The following is a 17,548-nucleotide window of genomic DNA, read 5'->3' as shown; positions in this document are numbered from 1 at the left end:
CAGGACTGCGCTGTCGTCGCGTCCAGGCACAGGTCCTTCATCAGATCTGGATACAGCCTGGATCCGGCGGACTGCGGTAAACCTTGGGATAAACAGAGAGACTAATATTAGCGTAGATGCCATTCTTCTTATGATGTAACGTGTACATCAGCATTTATGGGAAGTGTTCCCGGTTCCGGCTGACCTAATCTATGCAGCCTAACATTGAATTATAAAAGTCTATAATGTGTTATGTGTATGCTAGGTCAAAGAGATGTGTTTTTAGTCTAGCTTTGAACTGACAGAGTGTGTCTGCTTCCCGGACAATGTTAGGAAGACTGTTCCAAAGTTTTGGTGCTAAATAGGAAAAGTATCTACCGCCAGCAGTCAATTTAGATTTTCTAGGTATTATCAACTGGCCGGAATTTTGAGATCGCAAAAGACGTGAAGGACTAGTTTTGTCACGATACCAAAATTATTGTTTCGATACCGATACCAAGTCAAGTATTGCGATTTCGATACTTTTTCGATACTTTTCCTGAAAAGGGAGAAACACTCTCAAATATCATTGCTGTGCTTTATTTTAAAACCGGGACAACATTCTAATCATATAACACACTAATAAATGAACATATGAACAGCAGATATATCAAACATTTGAACAAAATATGAAATATAAAAATATAAAAAATAAGAGCAATGACATTCAAGGTAATTTTTTTTATAAATTTAGCAGCATTATCTCATTTATCATAAGAAACATAAGAGCTTTATCTTGATTCTGAACTTTGAATAAAAATATGAACAGCGATTATATTAAACAATGTTTAATATTGGTAACATATGATAAGCCTCATTGGTGATATATTTGACATGTGGGGAGAGAGTTGTGGAAGGCCTATACTTCATGTTAAACATAAATATATAGCAGCAAAGACAACGTCGGCAGTGTTGACGGCAAAATAGGCTACAGAATAATTCGTTCTGTATTGAGAGGTGCAATATTTGAAAATCGAATTTTTTTTTTAAATTACATTTATATTGTATTTATGTCAAAACTTTCAAACATCAAAATGTCATTTATTAATATGTATTCGTGTCAAAATGACATAGAAACATCTTTTCCTATTCTATTTTGCCTGGGAACGCTTGAAAAATAGGCGACGGTTCTATTTCTAGCATGCACGCGTTTTCCGTGCGTCTCGAGCGTGCCAGACGCGTCACGCAGGCAGTTAACATGGGAGCAGAAATAAAAACGGACACGACACGCAGAAAGTGTGTCACCGGCCTTACAAATCTGGAACGCTGTCATTCTTAGAAGTATCGATACTAATAAATTAAGGAATCGTGACGTTTTTAATTTCCGATTTACTTTTGAAGTATCGGTGCACCGTGCAACAGAGCAAGGTAGGCAACGTACTTCCATATGTCACTCCTCGCGTCATCTTTTTCTACGAGTCGTGGACCACTTGTGCTCGCACATGCAGCCATCTCGTTGTAGAGTTTTGTCACATGACACTGACAGCGGTAGGTTCTTTGCTACGTGCGTCAGGAAAAAAAACACAGACGTCCATAGGGAGGCGTTTTTTTTTATGTATCGATACTGATAAATTTAGGTATCGTGACGTTTTTAATTTCCGAGTATCGCGATACTTTTGAAGTATCGGTACACCGTGCAACACTATGAAGGACTATAATGCATTAAGAGCTCGCTCAAGTACTGTGGAGCTAAACCATTTAGTGCTTTGTAAGTAATCAGCAATATTTAAAAATGTATACGATGTTTAATAGGGAGCCAGTGCAGTGTTGACAGAACTGGGCTAATATGGTCATACTTCCTGGTTCTGGTAAGAACTCTAGCTGCTGCATTTTGGACCAGCTGTAATTTGTTTATTAAGCGTGCAGGGCAACCACCCATAATAGCATTACAATAATCTAGCCTTGATGTCATGAACGCATGGACTAATTGTTCCGCATTTGTCAATGAGAACATATGACGTAATTTAGACATATTTTTAAGTTGGAAAATGCGGTTTTACAGATACTAGACACGTGACTTTCAAATGAACCAAAGAGCACACCCAGGTTCCTAACCGACGACGAAGACTTGATAGAGCAGCCATCAAGTGTTAGACAGTATTCTAGATTATTACGTGAGGAAGTTTTTTGTCCAATAATTAGAATCTCTGTTTTTTCAGAATTAAGTAGTAGGAAATTACTAGTCATCCAATTTTTTATATCATCTATGCATTCCGATAATTTTGTGAATTGGTAAGTTTCGTCAGGGCGTGAAGAAATATAGAGCTGAGTATCATCAGCATAACAGTGAAAACTAATTCCATGCTTCCTAATAATATCTCCCAAGGGTAGCATGTACAGAGTGAAAAGCAATGGTCCTAGTACTGAGCCTTGTGGTACGCCATACTGAACTTGTGATCGATGAGACATCTCTTCATTTACTGCTACAAACTGATAACGGTAAGATAAGTATGATTTAAACCATGTTAATGCAATTCCACTAATGCCAAACAATAATTTTCGAGTCTATTTAAAAGAATGTTGTGGTCAATAGTATCAAATGCAGCACTAAGATCAAGTAACACTAATAGAGAGATACAACCACGATCGGATGATAAGAGCAAATCATTTGTGACTCTGATGAGAGCAGTCTCAGTACTATGGTACAGTCTAAATCCTGACTGAAAATCCTCACAGATATCATTTCTTTCTAAAAAGGAACATAGTTGTGAGGATACCGCCTTTTCTAGTATCTTTGACAGAAAAGGTAGATTCGCGATCGGCCTGTAATTGACTAATTCTGTACGATCAAGTTGCGTTTTTTTAACAAGTGGTTTAATATTGTCCTAATGACAAAGATGAATTAATGATATTAAGAAAAGGCTCTATGACCTCTGGAAACATCTCTTTCAGTAGCTTAGTCGGTATAGGGTCTAACATACATGTTGTCGATTTAGATGATTTAACGAATTCTACCTCTTCTATAGCAATGAACTAATCAAATTTTTCCTTAGGGACACTACAATGCACTGCCTGATGCGATACTGTAGTAGATGGTTGCATAGTTATAATTATCTCCCTGATATTATCAATCTTATAAGTGAAGTAGTTCATAAAGTCATTACTGCTGTGCTGCTTGGAAACTTCTGGGCTTGAAGCTTTATTTTTCGATAGTTTAGCCACTGTTTCAAATAAATACCTAGGGTTTTGTTTATTTTCTTCAAATAGGGTTGAAAAATAAGCAGATCTAGTATTTTTTAAGGCCTCTCTGTATGAAATCTTGCTCTCTTTCCATGAAATGCGAAATAGCTCTAGTTATGTTTTCTTCCAGTTGCGCTCCATTTTTCTGGCTGCTCTCTTAAGGGCCCGAGTGTGCTTGTTGTACCATGGCGTTGGACTATTTTCTTTAATCTTCTTTAAGCGCAACGGAGCAACTGTGTCTAAAGTGCTGGAAAAGAGAGAGTTAAAAGTTTCTGTCGCAATATCGAATTCTTCTAAGCTATCTGGGACGCTGAGATGATGAAACTGATCAGGAAGATTATTAACAAAGCAATCTTTAGTGGCAGAAGTGATAGGTCTAACATATTTGTAACACGGTGTCGGCTTTGCAGCCTTGGCTAAATGAAGTTTACCCAAGCCTAGATAATAATCTGAGATGTCATCGCTCTGCTGCAGAATTTCAACGGCATCAACATTGATTCCGTGTGATAATATTAGACCTAGGGTATGATTACGACAATGAGTAGGTCCTGACACATGTTTTCTAACTCCAATAGAGTTAAGAATGTCTTTAAATGCCAGTCCCAATGCATCTTTTTCGTTATCTACATGTATATTAAAATCACCAACAATTATGACTTTATCTGCAGCCAGTACTAACTCTGATAGAAAGTCAGCAAATTCTTTGATAAAGTCTGTATGGTGCCCTGGTGGCCTGTATACAGTAGCCAGCACAAATCTCAAACATGATTTATCATTTACACTATATTTTGCTATATTAAGCACCAACACTTCAAAATGATTATATTTGAAACTAAACTTCTTAGTAATTCTAAAAATATTACAATAAATTACAGCAACACCTCCCCCTTTGCCTTTCAGACGAGGGTCATGTTTATAACAGTAACCTTGCGGGGTGGTCTCATTTAAAGGTCCCGTTTTTCCTGTGTTTTTGAAGCTTTGATTGTGTTTACAGTGTGCAATATAACATGTGTTCATGTTTCGCGTGTAAAAAAAACACAGTATTTTTCACACAATTTACTTATCTGTATACTGCTGTTTTCACTGTCCTAAAAACGGGCTGATGACTTCCTTGTTCTACGAAGTCCCTCCATCAGAAATTCGTAACGAGTTCTGATTGTGCCAGCGGTTCCTGTGTTGTGATTCGACAGCAGCTTAGTGTTGTGATTCGACGTTGCCCGGAAAGGTCATGCCTCTTACCATAACGTGGAGATGCATGCGCATTGATCTCTAAGTACAGCGTCCCTGGGAAGGCCTAACAAAGGTCATTTGACTCCGGGATGAAAATAACAGCGTCTCAATGACATGGCGACAAACACACTCTACAAACGCAACTCTTCCTCTTCTCCATGGGAGCGCAACAAGACCACGCCCCCTTTTTTTGTGTATTCCTGTGGGCGGAGGTTAGTCAAAAAACTGTTCTAGTGACGTCATTAAAGCAGGAAGTAGAGGGATGTAGTCCAAACCGGCCGTTCGCTGTAGGCTTTGAAAGGGGACTTCTGTTAAATAAAATATCTCGCTTGGCATTGAACTTTGAGCTTTATAATTTTACAGGTATTATTTATGCTCTAACAGCAACATTACACACTAACTAAAGTTTGAAAAATGGGATCACGAAGAACAGGACCTTTAAAGTGAGACCACTCAGCAAGATTATAGACTTTGGAAAGTCTGCCATTTCTATCTCCCTTACTGTCATTCATGGAAAGGACACTGAGCTTGTAGATTAATATTAATATCTGTATATTGTCATGATCCTGCCATCTAGTCTTTAATTTTCCCTGGTCTTGAGGCAGGATCATGGCAGACCCATGTTTTATGTGTAAGCACATGGCCATTTGTTTGGGCTGTGTGCTTGGTTGTCTCGTTCTCTGCCCCGCCCCCCCTTGTTATCCTTGTTTAGTCATCATTGCTTTACCCTTGTCACCTGTTTCCCTCATTAGTTTCTCCCTATTTTATCCCTTTGTGTTTGCTGTCCTGTGCCGGTTCATTGTTAATCAATGTTAAATCTACTGTGAGTACCTGTTGAAAGTCTTGTCTTGAAAGAAGCGTTTTTGTTCCTGTCTAAGCTGTTAGTTAATTGTTTAGTTATCTGTCTAAGTCTTTGGCTGAATCCCAATTCTCTGTCTTACCCCTTCCCCTACCCATACCCCTACGTCTTACCCCTAGCCCTTGTCCCTCGAAACCGAGTGGTAAGCGCTAGGGTTGAAAACATACCCCTATGAAATGAGACGCCACTTGGTTACGTCATCATACATCATACTCCGGCGTCCCTGTGTGATACAGGACAGTATATTGTAACAAGTGGAAATAAGTATGGCCCCTTTAAGAGCTGCGCGCTCTCTGTTGAACGGGCTGTAATGGTATTGTGCCGTGCGACTCGAACAACCCCATGTATGTGGGTCATTTCTGTGTTGATGCTCATTATTCTTGCTTTGTTTTATTGAGTGACGCTGTGGAAGTCAAGATGGAGCGTGTGGCAGAAAGTTGCAAGTTTGATTTGTCAATAAATTGCGAGTGAATAATCGCCTCCGTGAGTCTGTCTGGCCTTATACTTCAGCTGCGAGCTATCCTTATTTTGTTTCCCTCCTAACACAACGCGTTACAATATGTAAAGCACGTATCTTTTTCCTGGACATGTCGCCTGGATTTCGGGATCACCCAAAATGTCCGGGATTCGGCTTTTGCTTTCTGCCGTCGCTATTCATTATGCACAGAGAGTGTTGTTTCAACCGGACTGAATTCATTCAAATCGGTGAATCTGAATGTAGTGTTTAACGTACATGAACGCTAAACAAGTGATCGGTTTATGTGCGTTTTAGCATTGCTTAAATTCCTGTGTTTTCGTGTCAGTCGGGATCCGTTTGAAGCTGAATACATGACCTGCAAAGCTGACACATACGTGTCAGTGTCAAATAATGAAACGTTACACATAATGAATGGCGACTGTAGAAAACAAAAGCCGAATCCCGGACATAAGTCAGAGAAATGCGGGACTGATTGTGCAAACCAGCAATGTATCGTTAGCATAGCCTAGCGTAGCAGACCAGCGATTTTTAAAAACGTTTAAAAACGTTTCAGTTAACAACATGGTTGCAAATATATATGTACATGACTGTGTAGAGTACAAAACACGACTGTCATAATTTTTCAATCAATCATTTAAGCCGAAAATGAGACTTTCTTGATGGTATGCCCGCCCTTGTTGCCGGTTGCGCAGTGCATTCTGGGTACCCCTTGGTTTCAAGTAAGCTCGCGAAAATTCTTGGTTTTAAGGGGTATCTACCCCTTCCCCTTAGCCCTACCCCTTGATCAAAATGAGAATTGGGATAGCCCTTACTCTCACGTGAATGTGCAAAACTAAGGGGAAGGGGTAAGGGGAAGGGGTAAGACAGAGAATTGGGATTCAGCCTTAGTCTAGTCTTGTTAGTCTTATACAGTCATTCCTGTCTTGTTTTGCCCCCTCGTGGGTTTTGTTTTCCCTTTTTGTATATAATAAACCTTGTGTGTCCTGCAAACTGTCTGCTATTGGGTTCATCCTTCAACCTCATAACAGAATGAACCGGCCAAAGAAGAACCCAGCAGACTGTATGTCTTCTCCCACTAAACCACAGCTGACGGACCAAGAACGATGGTGGCAGTTGGCCATTGCTGACAGTAGAAATGGAAGACTTCCATTCCCTCCGCAGGGTGAGTTGTCCCTGAAGAGGTGTGCCCAAGTTGTTGAAGAGAAGAGATTCTATCCTGCCTGAGATCCTGGTTTCTCGCTATTTCATCGCTGGTCTCAACTCTCCTCCTCCTCTGTCTGAACGAGAGGAGCTTACTCTGCGCCCATTTCGAGCAATGGTGGATTGCTTGTCTCAGAGAGAGCCAAAGGGTTCCACAAGGTTTTCATCTGCCATGCTTCCAGTGATCCCGGAGGGTCGCATTCTCGCTGTTGCTTCGCTGGGGGACCAAGCTCACTCCTCTTCTACACCCGAGACACCTACCGCGTCTGTCAGCCTCTGCGGAAAGCGAGGAAGACGCTTATCGTGGGAATCTGCCTCGGAGTCCTCTTCGACGGAGTCTACTCTTCCTGGGGTTGTCTTCCCAGTGCCTGCTACGGACCTCGCAGAGATTCTCCAACCAGTCGCTAGTCCGACTTCGGCCTCCGCTCCGCGACCCAGGAGAAAGAAGAGGAGGAAGGGAGCCTCCCGTCCTTCGTCTCTGGTTGTCCCAGGCGCTGTCCCAGAGCCCGCTACTGCAGGCGCTGTTCCAGAGCCCGCTACTGCAAGCGCTGTCCCAGGTGCTGTTCCAGAGCCCGCTACTGCAAGCGCTGTCCCAGGTGCTGTTCCAGAGCCCGCTACTGCAAGCGCTGTCCCAGGCGCTGTTCCAGAGCCCGCTACTGCAAGCGCTGTCTCAGGCGCTGTTCCAGAGCCCGCTACTACAAGCGCTGTCTCGGGTGCTGTTCCAGAGCCCGCTACTGCAAGCGCTGTTCCAGAGCCCGCTACTGCAAGCGCTGTTCCAGAGCCCGCTACTGCAAGCGCTGTTCCAGAGCCCGCTACTGCAAGCGCTGTTCCAGAGCCCGCTACTGCAAGCGCTGTTCCAGAGCCCGCTACTGCAAGCGCTGTTCCAGAGCCCGCTGTCGTGAGTGCTGAAGAGAAGGCAGCGGCCGATTCTGCTGCTAAGGCTGTGATAGAGTCCGTATCAGCTCACCAGGAGATGCCAGTCATCATTGCTGCAAGAACCTTGTCAGAGTACTTATCCCGTCTTGTCAAGATTCTAGAAGTCCCTGTCTTGTCCCCAGACCCTGTCCCCAGGCCAGCCACTGAGAGCGCTGATCTGAAGCCAGCCACTGAGAGCGCTGACCTGAAGCCAGCTACTGTGAGCGCTGTTCCTAAGCCAGCCACAGTGAGCGCAGTTTCGAAACCAATTGCGGAGAGCACCATACCCGAATCTGCCGCCGTGAGCGCCGTACCCCAGTCAGCTGCCGTGAGCGCCGTACCCCAGTCAGCTGCCGTAAGCGCCGATCCCCAGTCTGCTGCCTTCGACGCCTCAACTGAATTTGAAGTGACAAGCATCGATTCCGGATCGTCTTCCGAGATCTCTGTCCCTGTTCCAGCTCCACCATTGTCTGTTTCACCACCTGCCTTGTGTCCTGCGCCTTCGCCTGCCTTGTCCCCCGTCATGAGTCCTGTTATGTCTTCGACTGTTTCCCCCGCCCGGATTCCTGTTTTTCCTCCCGGTGTTTGCCCTGTCACCACCTCACCCCAGACAGTTTCCCCCAAGACTGTTCCCCGTTCGTCCCCGTCCCGGTCTCCCCGGACTCCTCGCCCTAAACCCTCACCCCGTCAACCTAGTACTCCTGTCTCACCTATTCATCCTGGACTGTTTCCCCCTAAGAACTGTATGTTTCCTCCACCTCCACCTCCTCTGCCTTGTTTATTGTTTTAGATTTTTCACCCCAACCCTGTTATTGTTTTTTCATGTATGCCTTTATTGTTATTTGTTATGTTTTGTTGGTTTGTGTCCTTGTCTCAGTCCATCATGTCCCGTGTTTAGTGTCCCCTTGGGGAGCGTCTGGAAGCCGTTCCTTAAGGTGGGGGTTCTGTCATGATCCTGCCATCTAGTCTTTAATTTTCCCTGGTCTTGAGGCAGGATCATGGCAGACCCATGTTTTATGTGTAAGCACATGGCCATTTGTTTGGGCTGTGTGCTTGCGTTGTCTCGTTCTCTGCCCCGCCCCCCTTGTTATCCTTGTTTAGTCATCATTGCTTTACCCTTGTCAACTGTTTCCCTCATTAGTTTCTCCCTATTTTATCCCTTTGTGTTTGCTGTCCTGTGCCGGTTCATTGTTAATCAATGTTAAATCTACTGTGAGTACCTGTTGAAAGTCTTGTCTTGAAAGAAGCGTTTTTGTTCCTGTCTTAGCTGTTAGTTAATTGTTTAGTTATCTGTCTAAGTCTTAGTCTAGTCTTGTTAGTCTTACAGTCATTCCTGTCTTGTTTTGCCCCCTCGTGGGTTTTGTTTTCCTTGTAAAAACCTTGTGTGTCCTGCAAACTGTCTGCTATTGGGTTCATCCTTCAACCTCATAACATATATAATTAATATAATTATATATAGATAATTATTTAATTAATATAGATATATAAATTAAACTGATGCACAAAGAGTTTGTTGTTCTCCCATCAGGCCACAGATACAGAACGACTGTGGGGAGGACAAGGAGGTTTAGTAATTAATTCATACCAACTGCTATTCTTATGTTAAATAATCTTTATCCATGGGTAATATGGTGTTATGCAAAATCAGGCACTATACCTGACGAAGTTGACTATGGCCTGGAAGTCTCCCGGAATGAGAACAATAAGAGAAATGATTGTGTTGAAAATGAGAGCTGGAGAGGGAGTACGCCTGTGAATGTGAGCCATGGCCAGGATGTCAGGCTGAAAGAAAGGGAACACTTTTGATAATACTGTTCAAGAACAGTGGTTAGTTTAAAGGGATAGTTCACTCAAAGATTTCAATTCTGGCATCATTTACTCACCCTCATGTTCTTCCAAAACTGTGAATTTCTTTCTTCTGCTGAACACAAAAGAAAATATTTCGAAGAATTTCAGTAACAAAACAGTTGATGGGCCCCACTGACTTTTCACCATTCTATGGAAGTCAATGAGGCCCATCAACTGTTTGGTTACTGACATTCTTCAAAATATCTTCTTTTGTGTTCAGCAGAAGAAATAAATTCATACAGATTTGGAACAACTTGAGAGGGTAAGTCAATTATGACAGAATTTTGATTTTTGTATGAACTATCCCTTTAATTTTTTTTTGCATATTTGTGGTGGTGCACATATACAAGGCTGTTCAGATGCAATAACCCAAATGAATGTAAATATACAGTACAAATATTTATTATATTTATATATGATGAATACAAAATGAATACTTTTTTTTTTTTAACAGATAAAATTGGATCATCAGCAAAAGTGGGACCATAAATTCTATCCTTGGTCTGGCTAGAAACCATATAAAACCAGTTTAGAAGGGTGACTTATTTTTCAAACCAATCATCATTTTAAAATAATAGAGGCATACATTTAAGATTTATTTATATATTTATGGGTCCAAGCTCAAAAGGTCCTGGAGCCCAGTTGTGTTTGCACTGATTTTCTTCGTCTTTGTTTATCTCCTTTAAAAGGGTGTCAGAAACCATAAATCGATGACACTCCAATCTTGGCAGGATGGTCCCTGCATCACTACTCAGTCACACAGAAACTTTTTTTTTAATTCTAACCCTGGAACCCTATCTATTCTGTCTATAAATTTGTATAGCTATTTTAGGTTTTCTGAAAAAATACTTTTTCATAGAAAAGACATCTTCGCACAAATCAAAAGTTATCAAAAGAATTTTGATGTGTCCAATCGATGCAAAGATAAGTGAAATACAAAGATATTAGTGAATTAATCTGTCTGCCGTCATGCATTTTAACAAATTGATCTATATTGTACAAATTGTACATTTTAACCCTTAAGAGTTTAAATTCATTTGTGGTCACACTTTAGATTAGGGTCCAATTCTCACTATTGACTAACTGACATCATCTCACCACCATCACATCCATGACATCATCTCCCCAGAGTCCTCTCTCCTTCCCTCCTCCCTCCTCCCTCCTCCAGTAGCTCCGCCTATTATTCTCAATTCATCTCAGGTTATGAGGGGACTGAAGCAGGGGAAAGCAGTGGGACCGGACGGTATTAGGCCTAGACTGCTGATGACCTGCTCTACACAGTTGTGTGGTATTTTCACAAACCTGTTTAATCTGAGCCTGTGCTTACAGAAGGTCCCTGGGGCCTCATTTATAACTGTTGCGTATGCAAAAAACAGGCCCTAAAAGGGGATACTTCCGCCACATAATTTGTGATTTATAAAAACAAACTGATGATGGGAAAATTAGCGCACCTGCACACAAACTCTGACCCATGCGTACAAACATTTTGGAGATGGAGCAGTTTGGCAACACCGATGGTGAGCTGAGGGACTGAAAGCAGATGAAGGTAAACCACTTTATATCTTCATTATGAGTCCTAGTCCTTTAGTCTCATGTAAACTTCATTTAGCCAAGGCTGCAAAGCCGACTCCGTGTTACAAATATGTTAGACCTATCACTTCTGCCTCTAAAGATGGCTTTATTAATAATCTTCCTGATCAATTTCGTCATCTCAGCATCCCAGATAGCTTAGACTCGATATTGCGACAGAAACTTTTAACTCTTTTCCAGCACTTTAGACACAGTTGCTCCGTTGCGCTTAAAGAAAATGAAAGAAAATAGTCCAACGCCGTAGTACAACGAGCACACTCGGGCCCTTAAGAGTGCAGCCAGAAAAATGGAGCGCAACTGGAAGAAAACAAAACTAGAGGTATTTCGCATTTCATGGAAAGAGAGTTCGACTGCATACAGAGAGGCCTTAAAAGCAGCTAGATCTGCTTATTTTTCAACCCTATTAGAAGAAAATAAACAAAACCCTAGGTATTTATTTGAAACAGTGGCTAAACTAACAAAAATAAAGCTTCAAGCCCAGAAGTTTCCAAGCAGCACAGCAGTAATGACTTTATGAACTTCTTCACTTATAAGATTAATAACATCAGGGAGAAAATTATAACTATGCAACCGTCTACTACAGTATTGCATCAGGCAGTGCATTGTAGTGTCCCTAAGGAAAAATTTGATTCATTCATTGCTATAGAAGAGGAAGAATTCGTTAAACGTCTCAAAACCAAGAAGATGGTTGTGGATTTTAGGAGGAAGAGGACACAATCGATTCCGATCACCATCCGGGGCATCGAGATGGAGATGGTCTCCAGCCACAGATACCTTGGTGTGCAGCTCAACAACAACCTGGACTGGAAAAGCCACATGGAGACAGTGTACAAGAAGGGTCAAAACCGACTTTATTTCTTAAGGAGTCTGAGGTCATTCAACATCTACCGTCCCCTGTGCAACGTCTACCAGACAGTGGTAGCCAGTGCACTGTTCTTTGCTGTGGTGTGCTGGGGTGAGGGTACCCGTACGTACGGGAGATAGAAACCGAGTCAACAAACTTATTAAGAAGGCTGGCTATGTTGTAGGGATTGAATTAGACTCAGTTCAGTAGGTGGCGGAGCGAAGAATACTCTCTAAGCTGAGATCGAAAAATAAACAATTCCTCACATCCACTCCACGCCCTTAAGGTGGTTAACAGCAGCATATTCAGTCACAGACTGATCGCATCAAAGTGCAAGTCTGAGCGCAGCAGGAAATCCTTCCTATCAGATTGTTTAATGGGCTATGATAATAATATGAATCATCACTGGTATATACATTTGAGACCAGGGCTCCAGACTGCGACCAAATTTATTTGTTTTTTACACATTAAACGTGGAAGGGGCGCGTCAATGTGTGGCTGGCCAATGAGTGTGAGAAGAATAGGGAATGGCCACTGTAAGTGGCTAATGTGTGGAGGGGGAGGGTCCTAGAGATAATCGAGCGTGTGTAAACGTCTGTGGGAAGGAGACGGAGACAAATATCACAACCTGCTATGTGCATCTAAGCAATGAGCAAGCGAACTATTGATTTGTTTTTCCGACCTGCGGCTAGTGTGCCAGTTCCAGAGTCTACAGTGTCACAGTCCGATGATGATTCAGAGTCAGAGGTTTGTGTGGCGAAAAAGGCCCGATGTTGCAGTCGCTACCCCAGAACTGCGGGGAACACGAAGTTTGCACTTACAGTTTAAACACAATACGTTAGTTAAACACCTAAGCACCTTCAGGCGGCCATGGCGGAGACTTATGGGTCTGGGTTCTGGCAAACAATAAACGATCTCATCGCAGAGTGAAAGATGGCCTAACCCTGCACAAAAAGACCCATTGTACTGGGGAGGCCTTATTGAAGGCCTAACCATAGGTCTTTATTAATCATGCCTCTGCACCATTTACATTTACATTTATTCATTTAGCTGACGCTTTTATCCAAAGCGACTTACAATTGCTATATTTGTCAGAGGTCGCACGCCTCTGGAGCAACTAGGGTTAAGTGTCTTGCTCAGGGACACATTGGTGTCTCACAGTGGATTCGAACCCGGGTCTCTCACACCAAAGGCATGTGTCTTATCCATTGCGCCACACCACCAGCCTGCATTACTCTTCTTGCCCCCGAATGCCTTGGCCGAGCGACTCCCTACCATGGGAGGAGGCTGTCATATAGGGATGCTAAAAAGCCTACATTCACATAGTGAAAGGCCAGAGGCAGAAAATGCTTTAGCAGAACACCTTCACTATCCCTAGTATAGCCTTGGCCAGCTACCGAGGCAGCCCTGTTGAGGGCCAGCCTATAAGCATAGATATACCTGAGTGCAACAGCTTCAAGATAAAAAAATTATTATGAGAGGCTGCAAAACCGCTCAGCCTGTATGAAAAATCAAACAGAGCTAAAGGGAGCGATGTACTCAGGACAAGAAATGTTAGACGGCCCCGTGGGCCAGACATAAGATCTATCTGAAGCTGCAGCGTCAGTCTCTAGAAAAAATCTATATACTCTCCAGTAAAAAAATATTATTATTTTTTTAGAGAGGAGACAAACTACTCTACCTTGAGGTGGCTAATAGCCTGAGGGCTAAAGGGGGTCGCACACCGGACGAGAAGCGCAGCTTCCTGTGAGGGCCTGAAGCGCCTGGGGAGTTGTGGATGAGAGGAGAGGGCTAAGATATTTTAAGCCCTCAGGGGAGGTGATCCATCACCGACGCTGTTTGCATTTGTGTTGGATCACCTCCCTCAGATTCCTCTTCTTGCGGGAGTCGCATCAAGTTCAAGGCATTGACGCTTGCTTACAGATCTACCACAGGCTCAGCTCCCTCCTACTTTCACTCGCTCCTACGAGTCTACGTCCCTACCAGAAGCCTACGACCGGTCAACGAGCGACGGCTCGTGGTTCCATCACAGAGAGCCACAAAATCACTATCCAGAACATTCTCATTCACGGTTCCATGCTGGTGGAATACTCTCCCCACCCTCATCCAGAATGCAGAATCCCTGACAACATTCAAAAGACAGCTGAAAACCCATCTCTTCTGTGAGCACTTCCTTTTCCTTTGATCCTCCCTTATCGGGCTTATGCTACTCTGACCAATGCTTGAACTTCGTATTTTGAGCACTTCTTGCGTTGTTTTTGCTTCTTCACGGTGACTCGCTTAAATTATTCCAAAATTGTAAGTTGCTTTGGACAAAAGCGTCTGCTTAATGATTAAATGTAAATGTAATGTAAATGTTCTCAGTGCATTTCATAATTACCTTTGATTTTCAAAGTGCTTACAGACAGAACTAGCCTGGGTTTCTCCATGCTGCCTTGCGCGCAGCGCGATTTTATTCACGCTGCTAGGCAGCCTGGACACCATGGACCAGATTTTCCCCTCAAAAAGGGAACCAATCACAGAACGGGGAGGGAGCAGCAAGACGATGCCGACATCTATGCGACACACCAAAGCAGTTTGTTTATATCTATGGATCCAACATGGCATCAGACGCGAAGTTACCTTTCGATGCAGCCTTAGATAAGTAGTTTAGAACGCAAGTTTATTTCGTCTTCTTCCTCTTCGAATTTCTGTCGCTCTACATACGTCATCTGGTATAATTGAAACGATTGGCTATGAGCTACGTACAGGCGCATTTGATAGACATTTGTAGCACCCAATAAACGGCTCTGGGCATTCGTAAACCACGCCTCAAATACGAGAAAATGAACATGTGGTTCCCAGACCACGTCTCAATGAGAAAGAGGTCTGACGTTAGCCAGGCTAAGACAGAACAGTCCCTGAAGACGAAAAAGGTGAATGTCATGTTGCAAGGCGCCCTTATATACTCCCAGGTCGCACGGTAATGATTCATGGGCTGTCGATGGTCAATAGGATTGCCGACCGTGATTTGTAATTTCAGACACCTATCATGCCTGAAACGTTCCCCAAAGCATCAATTGATGCAGTGCGAGTTCCCTTTCGAAAGGGAACTACATGTCTGTGCACACTTCAAAAACACGAATCTGTGAAAACGCTGACGCCGTGCACACGTGTATTACGTGTTTAGTCTATAGGTATGCGTGTTTGAACGCATACCTATAGACTAAACACGTAATATGCGTGTGCACGGCGTCAGCGTTTTCACAGATTCGCATTTTTGAAGTTTACGCAGAGATGATAGCGTTTTTCAAAAATGTTCAATGTTTGCATCTTGGAACCTATTTCAAGGTTTACGTTCTCAAGCCACCAGGCACTGTTGTTGTTGTGCAAATGAGCAGGCCGGAGCGCATTAAGGGTTTTCTGTTAGAACGGTGTTGTGTTAGCACCCCCTAAGTTAATAACTAATGATTTTTGCAATGGAAGTGAATCAGTCAAAACTAACTTTAGCTGGACAATAACTTTATTCTAGAGTTGCTGCTTTGAAACAATTTATATTGTTAAAAGCGCTAAATAAATGAAGGTGACTTGACTTGACTTGATTAAAAGGCAATTTATCAATAATCAAAGCTTATTTGTCCCACTTTTCCTGAAACCACCCTAATATTTGTGGTTATTGAAATATAATATAAAGTGTGATTTACAAGTTCTGCATTACACTCAAACTACTGATTTGATTCCCATTTTGTTTTCAGTTATTTCAAAGGCAATTTTTCTTACCATGTGTCCCTCTCTTGCTGCTACGTAACACACTCGTCCTCCACTGAAAAAAGATCCATTCAGAGAACCAAAGGCTGAGAGTGCTGCAGCAACGGACATCACCCAGCCCCACCCTCCTAATACTTTATTCCTTTCACAAAAAACAAATAAATGCGTACACATCATAAAACAAAAATACTTGTCCCAACATGAATATCAAGATCATGTAAAATAATAATACACTATAGCATTTTATAGGACTGACTACATCACACTAAATCACTCAGTTATAATAACAGATATATTGTATAGCACTCAGAACCTTACCCCCATGTGACAGCTACTGCGCTGGATGATATCATCTCCGTGGTTGTCATAACAACCAGATAACTGACATTGACTAGTAGGTATAGAATCGTTACCATGGGAACAGCAATCATCAGTGCCCTTGGCAAGTTCACCTGAAAGACAAAATCACTTTATAAATGAGGTTATTATAGTGATAAATCATAAAATCCAGTTTTATGTGACAAATCTGCATTTATCACCGTAATCATGTACATCATGAAATTATCTTACTTGACTTTATTACTTCATTTCTTCTGGTATGTCAATACTGTCAAAATCATGACATTGCAGAAGACTAAATCACTCAATTATAGTCACTCAGTTACATCACATCAATAATCACTCAGTTAATCTCACCTCCGGTCTTTTCACCTCCTCTGTAACATTGTTTATGTTGTACCACCCGGAATATGACCACAGGCACTGATATAGTGCCATTCCAACGGTACTAATGCCAAGCTTTGTGTCTGCAAAGGCACTTTCTAGATTGCAGAGACTTCCATAGTTTCCCTGTACAAGTGATGCTATTCCTCCAATAACTATTATCAATAGACCTACAAATTTGGCCACCATAAAGACCACCTGAGTAGCCATAGTAAAACGTACATTTAGCATGTTGATAGTTGCAACCACCAAGACACATGCTGCTGCAATACACTTTACCACCAGCATGGGTGGTGTACAGCCTGTGTAAAATGGTGCCACAGCATACTTAGCGAAGCTCAGAGAACCAGCTATAATCCCAAATGGCTTAATCAGAAACATGGTTGCAAAGGTCACAAAAAATGCAGGACAAGGTCCATAAATTCGCAGTATGTAGATATAGTCGCCCCCTGATTCTCTGATAATGGTGCCCATCTCAGCATATGACAAAGCAGTACACACACATACTATACCACACACTGCCCAGACGATCAAGCTTGCCCCTGAACTCCCAACGTACACCAGTACAAACTGTGGAGACATAAAAATTCCTGAACCTATCATGATGCCTGCAACCAAAGATACAGCACTGGTGAGCCCCAACTCCCGTCTTAGAGTCAGCTTTTCGTTTTCTACAGTTTTCATTGTGCTGAAACGTAAAAAGAAAACTGTCGTGTTCCAGATCTCTGATTCTGAAGATGATGAAATGAAGAAATGGAAATGCTTCAACAAGATCAAAGTTCTTGTTTAATATTAACTACACTGTCAGCTAAAGGTGGCTTCACAATACATTTGATTTACAAAGCAACAGATCTATCTAATCATTTCTGCAAGATTGCATCACACTGAAATACTTAGGTGTTTCAGGAGTGATCTG

General features: G+C 42.4%; 1 protein-coding gene across 1 annotated transcript in view; it reads right to left on the bottom strand.

Annotated features, from left to right (window-relative positions):
* LOC311281163 (b(0,+)-type amino acid transporter 1) overlaps positions 1-17,316 on the bottom strand; it is a gene marked incomplete at its 5' end in the record, with an annotated part of 38,535 nt that extends 21,219 nt beyond the window's left edge. The window contains 4 exons of the mRNA XM_084393908.1: positions 9,538-9,662; positions 15,922-16,051; positions 16,228-16,361; positions 16,606-17,316. Coding sequence (XP_084250034.1) covers positions 9,538-9,662; positions 15,922-16,051; positions 16,228-16,361; positions 16,606-17,316 — 1,100 coding nt within the window. The remainder of the gene's footprint in view (positions 1-9,537; positions 9,663-15,921; positions 16,052-16,227; positions 16,362-16,605) is intronic.
* Positions 17,317-17,548: the final 232 nt, after the last annotated feature.

The sequence above is a fragment of the Rutilus rutilus genome (genome assembly GCF_951802725.1).
Source record: "Rutilus rutilus genome assembly, chromosome: 21".
In the NCBI taxonomy this organism is placed as follows: Eukaryota; Metazoa; Chordata; class Actinopteri; order Cypriniformes; family Leuciscidae; genus Rutilus; species Rutilus rutilus.
This window is presented reverse-complemented; position numbering and strand designations above follow the sequence as displayed.